General features: G+C 37.9%; 1 protein-coding gene across 3 annotated transcripts in view; it reads left to right on the forward strand.

Moving 5' to 3' along the window:
- The window catches only part of RALGAPA2 (Ral GTPase activating protein catalytic subunit alpha 2), a 369,400-nt gene that overhangs the window by 276,995 nt on the left and 76,697 nt on the right, over nt 1-15,708 (forward strand). For all 3 annotated transcript variants that reach the window (XM_036009474.1, XM_036009475.1, XM_028523690.2), the window contains one exon: nt 5,371-5,498. In XM_036009474.1, the coding sequence (XP_035865367.1) occupies nt 5,371-5,498 (128 nt within the window). The remainder of the gene's footprint in view (nt 1-5,370; nt 5,499-15,708) is intronic.

Genomic DNA, 15,708 nt, shown 5'->3' on the forward strand with positions numbered 1-15,708 from the left:
AATTCCTCCATCCCCTAACCTCTCCTCCACCACTAGCTGTCATCCATTCTCCATCTATAAGTCTGTCTCTGTTTTGCTTCTTAATTCAGTTTGTTCATTAGATTCTACATATCAGTGAAATGATATGGTATGCATCTTTCTCTGACCAGCTTATTTCACTTAGCATAATGTTCTCCAGGTCCATCCAGGTTGTAAAATTTTAATAAAATTTTACCCTTTTATCAAAGGGTAAAAGAAAAAAAATTCTTTTTTAAAGCCAAGTAAAATTCCATTGTGTAAATATCCCATAGTTGTTTTATCCACTCATCTGTTGATGGACACTTGGGCTGCTTCCATATCTTGGTGATTGTAAATGTGCATTCTTTCTTGATTTATCTTATCAGAGATCCGTCAGTCAATTGTATTAGACTTTTTTTTTTAAAGAAACAACTTTTCATCTTTATTATTTCTTTGCTTCTACTTTCTTTGAGTTTTACTCTTTTGTTTTTTCAGTACTTCTTGAGATAGATGCCTCTTTCATTAAGCTGCAATCTTTATTTCATTCTGATAAATATATTCAATCCCACACATTCCCAATAAGTACTGCTTCAACACATAATATCTGCCACTTTCATTATTATTTAGCTTTCAGTAAATAATAAAAATTATTTATTTACCTATTTTTAAATTTCCAAATCCATATTTTGTTAGCCCCTTAGTTATTTAGAAGTATGTTTCTTAATTTCTAAGCAAAGATTTATGCTAGTTATTCTTTTGTTGTGAATTTTTAACAACTCTTTGGGCACAGAGTATAGATTGTATGAGTTCAACTCCTTGAAATTTTTTGAGACTTCCATTATGACCTAGAACAGGGCTCAGCAAACTTTCTGTAAAGGACTAGGTAGTAAATATTTTAGGCTTTGCAGCCCACACAGTGTCTGACAATTATTCAGCTCTGTCATTGCTATGTGAAAGCCAGAATAGGCAATATATAACTGAAAGAATGAGGCTGGGTCACAGTAAAACTTTATTCTTGGACTGATTTTGAATTTCATGTAATTATCACATCACAAGATATTTCTTCAACCAGTTAAAAAAGTAAAAACCATTCTTAGTTTGCAAGCTATGCAAGAAAAGGCACCAAATTGGTATTAGGCCCTGAAGGCTATATCTGTGGATTTTCAGCCTAGAGCAGTAATATTCAACCAGTGTGCCACAAGAATTTTTAAAACATGTTAATATCTGACTATTTAGTCAGGGGCACTGACCTCTGTTCCCTTAGATTGTCCAATTAAAAAAAAAAATAACTATAGCCAACACAACAATAGCCATCTGGTTTGAATGAATCAAAATTGTACCCTTTATTTTTTGGTTAAATTGGCAAAAGTATTTATTTTTTAGTGTGCCACAGAATTTTGGTAATTGGCTTATATGTGCCATGAGATGAAAAAGATTGAAAATCACTGGAGTACCTCTCTCTATTTTGTACCTACCATTTATGCTTCTTATTTCTTTTCCTTTTATTCTCCACTCTTCCTCTCCCTGCTGATAACCCTCCATGTGATCTCCATTTCTGTGATTCTCTTCCTGTTCTACTTATTTGCTTAGTTTGCTTTTGTGGTTTCGTGTTGTTTTTTTTTTTTTTTAGGTTCAGCTGTTGATAGTTGTGACTTCATTGTCATTTTACTGTTCATAGTTTAGGTCTTCTTTTTGTTAATTAAGTCCCTCTAACATTTCATATTAAGGGTTTGGTGATGATGAACTCCTTAACTTGACCTTATCTGGGAAGCACTTTACCTGCCCTGCCATTCTAAATGACAGCTTTGCTGGATAGAGTAATCTTGGGTGGAGGTCCTTGCCTTTCATGACTTTAAATACTTCTTTCTATCCCCTTGGCTGCAAGGTTTCTTTTGAAAAATTAGCTGATAGTCTTATGGGCACTCCTTTGTAGGTACCTCTCTCCTTTTCTCTTGCTGCTTTTAAGATTTTTTCATTCTCTTTAACCTTGCATAACTTAATTATGATGTGCCTTGGTGTGCTCCTCTGAGTCCAATTTCTTTGGGACTCTCTGGGCTTCTTGGACTTCCTGGAAGTCTATTTCCTTTGCCAGATTGGGGAAGTTTTCCTTCATTTTTTTTTTCAAATAAGTTTTTTGTTTGATTGTTTATTTCTTCCTTCTGTTCCAGATTGTTGATTTGAGTCCCAGTTTCCTTCCCTTCACTGTTCCCTGTATATTTTTCTTTATTTCACTTTGCATAGCCTTTACTTCTTCCTCTATTTTGCATCTATACTCAGTCATTTCTGTGAACATCCTGATTACCAGTGTTTTGAATTCTGAATCTGATAGGTTGTCTATCTCCTCATTGCTTAGTTCTTTTTCTGGAGTTTTCTCTGTTCTTTTCTTTGGGCCATTTTCTATATCTCAGCAGTTCTGTTACATTGTAATGGCGGAACCGTAGATATTCTCCAGGGTGTGACAACCCACTTCACTGTGTTGTGGAGCTGTATGTGGGGGAGAGGTCAGAGAGGGAACAATGCCACTTGCTTGGGCATCGCCCCCCTTTCATTTAACTTTGCCCGCTACCCACAATCAAATTGGCCCTTCTGGTGCTGATTCCCAGGTGGATGGGTTTGTGTACATTCTGGGACCCTATGGGTTTCTCCAACGAACTCTCCTGTGAAGCTGGGAGTTTCTCTCACCTCCACAACTCACACAAGTTTTTTACAGCCTGGGGTATTGAGGCTTTAGTTCCCCTCACTGAAACCATGGGTTGCATGATGGGTCTCACTCCCCATTTGTTCCTCCCAGCTTATCCACATGCAAATATGGAACCACCCCATCTGTCAGCCACCCCCTTGCCCAGCCTAGTGTGTCGCCTTGTTCCACATCCTCTCCACCCCAGCTGCCTATCTCCAACCTTCATACAAGTCTGGGTGAATATTTCTCTTGTAACTCCTTGGTTGTCAGACTTCCATACAGTTCAATTTTCTGGCAATTCTGGTGGTTTTTTGTTTTTCAATTGGTTGTTGGCCTTCTTTTGGCTGTGTGAAGAAGCAACACATATCTACCCACACCTTCATCTTGTCTGGAAGTTCAAAAGATCATATAATTTATCTTTATTCTGTTAATGTAGTAAGTTGCATTGATGGATTTATAAATGTTAAATCAACCTTGATGTTTTATGGAAAATACCATTTGGTCAAGATACAATATCCTTTTTTATATATTTCTGGACTCAATGCTAACCATTTGTAAAAGGTTTTTACATCTTTGTCGAGATATATAAACCATACCTTTCTTATGCCCCTATGAGCAAATATTTCACCATATATCCCAAGAACAGCCACAGAAAAGGTGTTCTACTGATAAATAGTCTTTGGTCAGAAGGTCTAGGCTGAAGACCCATATTCATTAGTTTATCTAAATTATTTAAAATATTAATTAATTCACTCATTCAACAGTTAATTTTCATTCTAGCAATATGCCAGGGATAGTGCTTCTCATTGCAGGTTTTACTCCTTTATCTCCAGCCACCCCTCTTAGTCTTCGTTGCAAATTCTTTCTTATATCTCCAACTTCTAAACATTGGAAGGCCACAAAATATAGTCCTTGAACCTCTTTTCTTATCTATTCAGTTATCCAATCTTGTGGCTATAAACACCATCTATCAATGAATAACTCTTATAAATCTATACCCTTAGCCTCTACCTTGATTTCTAGCCTGATATATCTTCTGACACCTTTGTACACTACCACTGGATATCTAATAGGCATCTTAGACTTAGCTTATGCAAAATTGAGCCAATGAGCCTCCCCTCAGGAAAAGGCGGCTACAGCCTAACAATTACCAGGCTATACAACCATGGCATGATCCTTCAGTTCTTTTTTTTTCCTCTCCCATTTCATTAGTATTCCTCAGCAACATTCAAACTTTATCCAGAAACCAGCCACTTCTCCCCAGTTCTCCTGCTACCTATTCTGATTCAAACCATCATCATCGCTTGCCTGAATTCAGTAGTTTCCCAACTGGTTTCTATAACTTTCCCAACATAGCAGCCAGACACTACCTTTAAAATATAGGTTAAATTATATCCCCCACTTTCCCTAAACCACCCAGATGGCTTTTATCTTCTCAGAGCAGAAATACAGAATCCTTAAAATTTTCTACAAGACCCTTCTTATTACCTGTCCAACTTTATCTCCTTCTATTCTTTTTCTTGCTCACTCAGTTCCAGTCACTGTGTCTTCCATGCTGTTGCTTAAACATACTAATTCCACTGCCACCACAGGGCTATTGTATTTACTGTTCCTCTACCTGGAATGCTCTTCTATGAGATGACTCTATGGCTTGAGGTTCATTCCCTCATTTCTGTCAAGTCTTTACTGAAATATCATATTCTCCTTAAAGCTTTCCCTGACCATGTGATCTAAAATTGGGGAACTTACCCCCTCAGAGAGAGCCCCACTGCTCTTCCCTTCTTTATTTTTCACCTTGCACCTTCATATATTTTATGTATTTATGCTGTTTGTTCTCTGAAATTCTAAGCCCAGTGATATGAGGAATTTTTTTATTTATTGCTGTGTCCCCAGTGAATAGAACAGTACCTGTCATATATATTTTTGAATAAATAAGTAAGCAAGTGTGAGAGTGAATAAATACAAGAGTTACAAGTCAGACCCAGTCCTTGACCTCATGGAGCTGACAGTCTTCATATTAGAGAATGGAGTAAAGTCAAAGAAATTCTCATGGACAAAAGAAGTGAGAGGGAAGAAAGAAATCTAAAAAAGATAGGCATCAAAACCTTATGGATTGCCCACATGGTAGAAGTGGGTCCAGTGAAGGAAAGCGGAGCCTGTGTTTAAAGAGTAGAAGGGAATGAGGATAATGCAGTATCTTGGAAGCAGAGGAAAAAGGTTCAATATGAAAGAGGACTATAACTAGGACCTTGTAGGTGGTAACTGGGTTAGTCATCATCTCTGTTAAGAGTTATTATATATCAGGATCCATGAAGAAATGTTGCCAGTTCCAAAACTGGCTTCAGAAGGATGCAAGGCCAAAGGTATGGAGTGAAGCAAGGCTGTGTAATGTGCATAATGTGCACAATATAGGCACTTAAAATGAATAATGCCATTTCTGTAAATGACAACATGAAAAAAAAAAGAATAACCTGATAACGATTTGTCATTGGAAGTTTTGCCAAAAGAGTTCACAATAGGGGATAATTGTGGAGCAATCCTTTTTTCTGCCCTACTAAGGTCAGCATCTATTCCGTGGGTGAGAGCCTTAATGGTCATGGCAGGTCGGGGACATCAGTTGGCTATTCTCATTTCTTTGGTTTGACTTTTACTAGTTTTTGAAAATTCACTGTTTTTCTGTTTTGAATCAACAGGTTCCATTTTTCGGGCCTCTGTTTGATGGAGCCATAGTGAGTGGGAAGTTACTGCCAAGCCTTATATGTGCCACATGCATCAATGCCAGCAGGGCTGTGAAGTGCCTCATCCCACTCTACCAGAGCTTGTATCTTTTTACTTTAAATATACAATTTATTAGGCATACCAGAATCCAGAATCCTGGCAATTTTTCTTCCAAGGTAAGTATTAACAACTGTGTTGAAGAAGGAAGAGAAAATTTTCCATTTCCATTTCCATTTCCATTTCCAATTGTTTCATACCATTTGTTAATATATATTAAATACAGTAATTCTGTGCTGCATCAAACTTAGGAAGAGTTTATTTTCATAATTTAGTTATATAAATTTGTGCTAAGAAGCTGTGACTCTCAAGAGATGTCATATCTTCCCAGGTATTTTTCCCCAAGTTCTGACTCCTCCTTCATCCATCCCTATTTGTTGCAGTTGGTAGTGGGGTCTCCAGAGTGCCTACCAGAAACCAACAGCAAATGAAATAACTAATACATCAAAGAATGTGGCAAGTACCACCAGAGAAGTAAAAATACTCTTCTAGAGGTCAGAGATGGGAGAAATTGCATCTAGTTGAGAGGACAGGGAAAAGCATCCTTAACCAAGTTACATTTGAATTTATCAGTAAGAACGACGAGAAATTTTTTTGTAATTTTTCCAAATCATTAATATCTGCTTCTCTAATTCTTAATCTTCTCTAAAAACAGAAGAAATTTCACTTTTGTAATTTTTATGAAACATTAATTGGCATGCCGTAATTTTAAAATCCAGGCATGATAGCTGATTATAAGAAAAAGAAACTAAGTGACTTCATAAAATTGCTGCAGAACTCATCTAACCCCCTAATAAACCATAGAACATCTTTGTTTCTAATTGGTATTGATAGTGATTATAAACACTGCATTTGACCTTGTTCTCTCTACTTCTCCCAACCTAACTATAAGTGATGTGTCACTAGAGGTCAGGGGTGAGGGGTGGGTGAGAAATATCATGTGTGAATAGATACAGTATACGAAAAATACCTTTCATTAAAATCCTGGTCACTTCATTGACTGATATTCTGTCTTTAGATTTTAAAAAAAAATACATATACCATGTGGCAACTTGAAATTATCATAGAAATTAGTAATAGAAAACAGCTATTAGGTCCCATCTGGTCCCTCTCCAGAGGCCAGGGCAGCATTATTCCCTTCAGTGTGCTCTCTGATGCTTTGTCCAGGCTAGTGGTGCATGTTTTGGAGATGACATTCTTTGTAGTGATTTCTGCAGCATTCTAGACTTAATTGTATGGCTTGTGTTGATTTAGTCTTCAGCATGGAGTTTTTATTTCACATGCTGTTAAAAAGAGTTTCTTGGTGGAAATGAGAAAGACCTATTCAGCAATTGGCTTGTCAATTTGCATGTCAACCAGCATAAGTGGGACACTCATCAGTCAAGTGTGTTGGATCAAGGCAAAAAAAAAAATCATTTGCAAACAAAAATTCTGTTTTATGTAAGTCCATTGTGATCTTTGTCATGTCACCTTTTCCACCTGTCTAACTTCTCATTATAAAATACATGCTTTGTTAATTTTGTTGAACACTGCTTTCTCAAATAAGAATTAAGGTGACATCAGAATAACCAGGTTTAGGGAAAACAATATTTTTAAAGGTTCAGAGGATACAATTCAGCATCACTTTATAAACTTTTCAAGCAATACATTCAACTAATATGGATGCCAGTTAGGGCTATTGATGTGGGTTAGTAAATGATGTGTTCTAAAATAACTCATGAAATAGCCAGGTTGACATCTCCAAGGACAACTTAGTATAGAAATTAGGAAAGGGAACACCTATTCTGTTGATTATTATAAAAATATTAAATATTTCTTTTGTCTTATACCTTGAGAAGATTTAGTTGATGCTACTCAAATAATTCAAGACAATAAGTAATATATGTAACTTTTTATAGAAATGTAGTCAATGAGAAAAGCTTTGCAATCACTTAACTACTCTTTTCTTTTCTTTTTTTTTTTTCCTGGAGAGAGGGGGAGGGAGGAAGAGAGGGAGAGAATCATCCATCAGTTGCATTTTGCACAGGCTGCAACCAGAGACTGGCCTGCAACCCAGGCATGTGCCCTGACCAGGAATCAAACTGGTGACCTGTCACTTTATGGGATTATGCTCAACCAACTGAACCATGATGATCAGGGCTTAACTACTCTAATTCATTAATTTCTGCCTGTCATAGGGCTAATATTGAGGCCAGAAACCAAAGAGATAATAAGAAGTAAAGTGAGGGGGGAAGGAATTTTTTTGTATTTTTGTTCATCTACTTATAATTAATTTGCTCCCTTAATCTTTTGTTAAAGCATCTTGATCCTCACATGCTTTGGCAAAACTCTAAACTAGTTTCTGTAACAGCTGATATCTGGAATCTGCTGCTTTATGGAGATCAGTCTTAAATTTGAATTTTGAAAAACACTATTCATGGTATCAAGTGTCTCCTTATATTTGTTCATTTACCAAATAGTGTGGACTCTAGAAATATTGAGCCCAGTACTAGGGGCTCTAGGTACATGGGGACCAAAGCAGATGAGCTTCAGGGCCTGTGCTTCGTAGAGAAACAAACAAGCTGATAAGTTCTGTAGAACAACTACAAGGTGGGGGAGATGGTTATGGGGAGGGGTTAAACCATAGGGAAAAGTCCTCTTTGGAGAGATCAAATAGGCTGAGATTGGAGGGATGAGAGAGAAGCTTTCCCCAGGCAGTAGGGCAGTATTCTATGCAGAGAGCACTTAGCAAGTATAAGGACTGAGGGTGTTCTCAGGTGGTAAACTTGGGTTTGTTTGGGGTTTGGTTTTTTTTAGAATTTTATTCATGGTCAAGTCCATCAGGGTGCCTATGACAGACAGAAGAGCAAGCTTCCAGCAGAGATGGTTTTCAGGGTGGTACCTGAGAAAGCCAAGCTTCCCTAACCCTTTAACTTCATGGCACCTGCCTTGCAAGTTCTAATCTTAGTATAGCATCAAGGCTGCCTGAATCAAGACCACAGGTGGAGAGGAAGTGTAGGGGCTACCACCACAAGCCTCTGCAAGCCCCCTAAGGGCTGAGAAGATCAGTAATAGTGTGGACATACCTGAAATCATATCTGGCTACATAACCTGTGGGTCCAAATACAGAATGAAACTGCTTGTTCTTTTTGAACCCCTTGTTCAAAAAGAAGGGAAAAGTGACTTTAAAGATGCTAAAATATAAAACATTTTCCATTCTTCTGTGGCTTTGCTCTCAGCTGGTTTTGGTATTTTTTATTGTTTAATATCATTTTAAGTAAAAAATATTGAAATTTAAATTATTAACATTAATTTTAATCATTCTGTGTATAGCATAATGCCAGTTTAATATGCAAATATAAGAACATTGTAACTCATATGGAATCACCTGAATTACAGTTTATATTTCATAACTCCTACATGGATATATTTTGTTCTTACCACAACCATGCATAACTAATAAACACTGCATAAAACTAATTTATCTATTTTTATTTCACTCTTTATATGCACATATTGTACTAAATCTCTACTTTCAGTTTACTGATAAGGAAGGACTAGCAGGAAAATAATCTATGGGTCACTCTGTATTTCCTTTTCCTTCTATGTCATCATTTTCAGGGTAAATTGTTGGCTAACATAGAGGATTCCCAACCTAGGATAGTGCACCTTGCAAATTTTTTCAACATTCTGATAGTGGGAAAGTGGTACTTGAAATTCCAAGAAACCATACTTGGAATTTTGAATTTTGATCTTTACCCAGCCTGGCAATATTAGGTACAGTAATGAGTGTTGGCAAAGAAAGTGTAGTTTCTTTGTCAACACAGGCCAATTTATATCGACAATGCTGTGTCCTTATTTTGTTTCTAATATTTAGATTACAATTGTTAAGTAGAACATTGCCAAACTGCTCGTTTCATCCAAATTTCATTCACTTTCTAGGTATCCAAATGACTGTTTTATGAAGAAAGGGCATGCTGTAGTTCAGACATTCTATAAATCCTTTAAAAAAGGAGCTTGTGCTTTTTTGTATTGACCATAGATAACCAAACATTGGAACTGATGATAAGGAGCCATTAGAGTTAGTTTGCAGTAGTTATTCTCTCCTGTCTCTCTCCAGCTAGTGATTATTGTGCTTCACTGCCTTAGAATAGTGTCAATTGAGATTCAGTCTAGAGATGTGGACATTTCCTTATCAATTTTGTTTAGTATTGTTCAAGAAAATGTAATGTTTCCTAGTAAGCTGAGGACTGGGAGCATTGTTGAAATTGATTTGCTTTTTTTCCCTTAAATTTTAGGATCTTTTTGAGCAGTACATCCAACTTAGAACCTATACAAAGGAGTTCTTATTTGGCGTGGCATTGGCTAAATGATCATTGGACCTGAGTGGTAAAGGCTCATACGAGACTGAAAAATACCCTTAACTTATATGATAAAAAAAAATGTTAGCACAGTAGGGATGTATTTGGAAAGTACCCTCAGTAACATTTCAGCCTAGCTCCTTTGTTCCTTCTGGGTTTTCTGGTAACTTCCTCAGCAGACTAAATCAAATCTGTCAAGTGAAGCCTTCGTCCTGTGACCACTGCTCTTCTGAGTGATAAGGGCCAACTCACCTGCCATCTGCTTTTTTTATCCCTTGTGGGCAATCAGAGGGCCTGTTTCTGTGCCTAGAGTATTGCAAATGGGAAGCTTGCCACATGTCATGTTTACAGTTCCCAAGCCAACTAAAGATTCCAAAATCAAAACATGGTCAGCTGATAGAAGTTTCCAAAACCATTTGAACCAGTGTTTTCATTCTCTTCCTCAGATAACTTATTTCAGGGAAAAGGTTGCACACAATATGTATTGTGCCCATTAGGAGGAGGTTACCCAAAATCGGACAGATGGTGGTGTTTTAAAATAAACATCCACTTCAATAAAACAATAGTCTCAATGGCACTTGCCATCTCTGCTCCCTGGAAGTATCAGCATTTGACTGAGAGAGCTGGGGTGCCTAAGAAAAGTGATTTTTTACCTCATTCTTTCACATATGAAATTTAGTTTCATTTACAGGTAGCAGATATATATGATAATACTAGAGCTTCTGTCTTAGATTCGTGACTTCTTCATATTGCTAAGTTATATTCTCAATTTACACACCTTCAAAAATGGTCCTTCTCCCTAGAGATACAATAGACAGTCCTGTTTCTTGGCTCTCTAGCATGATCTTTTTGTTTTTTCTGAGAAGACTTTTAATTTCCTCCATTTGTCTCCATATACTTAAGAAAGTGTATGAAAATGAGGCAGGTGGTATAGTGTGGTTTATTTTGCCATGCAGCACCAGTTAAGTGTTTGCCAACATTTACTATGCCCTTGCCATGTACCAGGCATTGTCCTAGCCACTAGGAATAAATATATGAATAAAATATTCCAAGTAAGGGGACAAGAGTTGCTTATGGACTAAGCTCTGAAAAAGTACATCACATTTTTGAGAACCATAGATGCTTCATACAGCAGAGTGTGGGAGTCACACACAGGATAGAGGGGATGAAGGAATTTCAGGGGCAGTGGGAGGAGTTCAAAGAGTAAGTGAGGACCTAACTTCAGATAGTGGCAAGGGGATAGATTGGATACCTATGTAAAGCAGGTAGATTAATTCAGTGTGGAAACTGCTAGATTTGTTGGAGTGCAGAAGGTGATGAGAAGAGGATCAAAGACAGAACTTTTTGGAGCATCACATTGAAAGAGTAGGCCTAGGTGGAGGAGGTAAGGAGAGAGAAGGGGAGGAAAAGGAGAGAATAGTTTCTCAGCAAAGCAAGGAGGACAGAATGAAGCTTTAACTTCACCAGAGTAGACAAGCAAGACACAAGCTCCTGGGAGGTTATATGCATGGCCACTTCTAGCAGTCTCAAGTCTTCACTAGAGAATTGGGTATAATATGACCTAGAACTGAATTGTTTCAAGGAGAGAGGCAAAAAACATTTCAGATAACAGCACATAACCAAAAAGGTAACCAAAAGTAAGGGGTTGGTAGTGCCTAAGGATGGGAAATGCACAAGAGGGGGCTGAGTTGAAGAACAGCAGCCAGCCGTTCTGGAGTAATATTCCATACGTGAGGCTGTGCACAATGTTTTTCTAATTCACATTTCTAAAGAGGCCCAAAGGCAAAATATAGTTGTAATAGGGATTTACACTACTCGATGTTAGCTTCAGGGTACATTCTACTAAAGGCAACAAGCAATGATAAATTCTTGGCTGGCAAATAATCTCATCTCTCAGAAGATGGAGGAAGCAAATGCAGGGAACCACTATTTTGGATCCATTTCTTAGCAATTTAAAAGATTATAAGAATGGGAGGGAAATACAAGTAGACCTGTACCCTGCCTATGGAAGCACATTTCAAAAATTTGAGTTCAGAGGAGAAAATAGCACAGTCCCATACCTGGATTGAGGCTATAAAAGGGAATAAGAAGTGAGAGCTTTTTATTATAAAATGAAAACTATCCAAGAAAGAAAAGGGGAAGGCATATAAGAGCAGTATAGTTGCACAGAGTGAACTCTGATAACTTCATATTTAAACTATGGACATCAGGATTAAAAGAGGAGCTTTGCCTTGGGTTGACAGAAGGTTGTCATTGTTAACCTGAATCCCAGTTGTCCTCCATCTTCTTCATGTAAAGAGGATTGGCCTCTGCAAGTAAGATCCAGCCTTCAAGGCCATGTATGTTGGTTTTAGAACAAATTTACAACAGTCATATCAGAACCACAGGAACTTTTTTTAAAGAAATCATATATAAAAAGGATATACCCAGAATTGAAAACAGGAAAATATTTTCCTCAGTTCAAAGGATTAAAGGGTGAATTTTGGAATGTTGCATGAATTCTTTGTAAAATCGTTAAACTAGATTATTAAATGGCTTGTGACTCTTCAAGAAAGAGTTCACAGAGAATAAATATTTCAAATATTGTGTTCAATAAGATTACTATTCTCAGAGGTTAGAGAAAGTTTATGAATCTCAATTTCAGTAAAACACAAGATAAAATGTCGTAATCATCTGGCAGAGAGGCAAAAGAAATATGGGCCAATGGAAGCCGGGTGACTCCACTATGGCTAAACCTAAAATGTGTGGATTCATGGACCACCAATTGACTGTGGCCATTGTGTCTCTGGTACAGTGTGTGTACCATAGCTCTGCTCAAGCCCTCTTCTATTCAACAACTTTTTTATCAGCAGCTTTCACAAAGGTCTAGAGTACATTTTTATCAAAATACTATTTGTAAGAAAACTGAGAGGGTTAACTTAATTTCATAAAGGCAAAGTCAGAAATTAGGATTATCTCAGATGAGACTGCCAGACCCAAATCAACAAAGTGAGATTTAGTAGGGTAGACTGTAATGCCATGACTTGCATTTCAATAATCAACTGTGTGAGTACAGGATGAGGTTGATATAAATAGTATATACTAGTCACTTTTGAAAACATCTGAGGATTTTGGTTGAGCACAAATTTGAAATGAGACAAAAAGGGTGATGTAGTGGCAAAGCACACTGCATTCTCTGAGACCACAGCACAAGGAACATGAGGTCTGGGTCACAGGAATCACAGGTACAAATCATATCATCCCTTCACTCTCCCAGCTTCAGGTCACAATGTAAAAGGTGGTGCACCCACTCTGGGGCCATGCTGTAAGGGAGACCTCGACATTAAGATCATTGCACCTTGGGTCTCAGGGAACCATAAAAACCAAGGAGTTGTTTCAGGAACCTAGTGGGCTTTTAAAGAGAAGATGAGGCTATAGAACTGGGACCAATGAACAGCGAAAACCAGGAAGCATCTGTTAACTCAGTGTCAAAGCAAACATTCAAAACGCAAAGCCTACAAAACCTGCAGGCCGAATCCAGCCCCCAGATGGGCTTTGTTTGAACTTCAGTTGGCTTCCAGCGTTACTTATAAAAATTGAGGTTGTCAGCCACGCTGAAAAATTGGGTGATTTTATATTTTTAAAAAATCTAGATTTCTGACTTCTCTTAAGAATCAAAACCTCTGACCCTACCTGGTCCTCCTTTCTGCTGGCAGCAATCAGCCTCTTTATAGGCTATGTACTCTCCTGCTCACTACAGCCTGGCCCATTGACATATCTCTCCAGTGCAGAAGCCTGGCACCAGGTGCCGCCAGCATGGTGCCCCCACCCCACTTGGCCTCCATCTGAGGATTGGTGAGAGGATTAGTAGGTAAAGCAGGTAAAATAATGACTGGTCCATCATGAGAGCCCAGTGAATATTATTGCAGTTATTATCACGTTACCAGCCTGGACCCTATAAATATCAGAGTTTTACTTTATTTTTTTAATCTTCACCCAATGATATGTTTATTGATTTTATAGAGACAGGGGAAAGTAGAGAGAAAGAAACATCAATGTGAGAGAGAAACATCGATCAGTTGCCTCCGGTACACAACCTGATGGGATCAAACCCACAACCTGGGTATGTGCCGTGACCAGGAATCAAACAGACAAAGCTCCAACCAACTGAGCCACCCAGCCAGGGCAATACAGAGTTTTGAGCCTTTTGTGAAAACTGGAACCACCCAACTGTGGAGTTAGGTCTCAAGAAGTATTTACTTTTTGCCATAGCAGGTGTTAAAATAAAGGCCAGAGACTGCTTTTTCTTTCAGGAAAAGTTACTGTAAATCGAGCAATCTGTACAGAAACCAGGCTGACATCATGGTTAAGGAAATATCAATAACCACCCCAACTTTCCTCCTCTCTTCCCACTTTCCATTCTGTGGTTGTTGGGTCTACCCTCTCATCACCAGTCCTTTACAGAAATGTGCTCCTTCCCACTGTGCAGCCTTAGAGTACAGTGATGACTCCCGTTATGATTCCCCTCTTGGCCACTTTGCTGTCCCCCAACCCCAAGGCTCCTTTTGGGTCTCTCCTGTGACATAGATCCCTCACTGTCCGGTAGCCATCTAGCTTTACAAATATAGTTCTCCTTACCAGACAGGGCCTTCCTTTAACCTCTTCTCTCCCAACTATACTGTAAATTGCCTAGCCAGGGCCTTGTTTCCTTTCTGTTGATATCTCTCTCACATGCACCTCCTAGTACATCATGAGTGAGTGTATGTGTATGTGTGTGCATAGGAACAGAAAGGGAGGGGGAGAGATAATTTGGTAAAAAAAAAAAGTTTTCAGAAAACAAGGCAAAAACAAATCATATTTTATAAACTTGCCTTTTTTTTCAAAATTGAAAACCTTAATCATCCAAGAAACACTGCTCTATAAATAGAATATGTGTGTATGTATGTATCTATAGATATTTTTTAAGTTTTTGAATGTTTACTTGACTATTGGCTCTCTAACATTTAGAACAGCACTTTGCACATATGGAGTACTCAATATTCTTGAGTAAACTAGATTAGCAAAAAAATACATAGTAGTATTCAAGAGAAAAAATGGTAGAACTTTTACTAAAAAATGAAATTTTGTGTGTATTTTTCTTTATATTGAATGAAGATTAACTTTCTGTTGCATTCTAAATAATAATCATTCTGTTACTACCCCAAAAAGTCATTGAAGGATATTTATGTGAAAATTCTTACAGTTAAAATGATGGCTTCATATTTGGTTTTGAAATTAACAGAATCTTATTGAGAACCATGAAAAAGTAAGTGAAGGCTCTTCAATGATCCCATTTCCTTAGAGCAATAAATTTATTTAGTTTTAGAAAGAGAGATTGAATTTAAACAGTGTTAAGATCAGAAAATTTACAGACAAGAAGGAAGTGGGAAGGAAACCTGATGTTGCCATTAAAGCCATGGCCACAAGGGAGGGGAGTAACCAGTTCAGAGTAAGAAAGTATTGTCAGGAAATGCCTTAAAGAGTGTGACAGAATCTATGTCTAAATCCTAGGAACTTAGTTGTAGGGTTGTGGTTTTTTTTACCCTTAATTGTATGTAAATTTTATACACGTAAATAAAACGCCTGCAGTGCCTAAGGGAAGTTCTCCACACATCGGAGACTTGGAGCAGGCTGGGCCTGGGCTGGGCATGCAAATACTGACAGCTGAAGTCACTTGTTGGAAAGTCCGCAAACTCTGGTTACAGCTGCATTTGTTAGTAGCTTTAAGGGAAGTGTAATCAGCCAGAGAGATTAATTTGCATCTCAATTAGAGTGGAGTCGGGAGGAAGCACTAGGGTCTGATGTGGGAAGGTTGTGGAAGAAATCTCACAAAAGCCTCCCTCACTCTGTCCTCCAGCTGAGTAGAGGACAATATGTGAGGCTTCGTTTCCATAGGGA

Source organism: Phyllostomus discolor, chromosome 9 (genome assembly GCF_004126475.2).
Source record: "Phyllostomus discolor isolate MPI-MPIP mPhyDis1 chromosome 9, mPhyDis1.pri.v3, whole genome shotgun sequence".
Lineage (NCBI taxonomy): Eukaryota > Metazoa > Chordata > Mammalia > Chiroptera > Phyllostomidae > Phyllostomus > Phyllostomus discolor.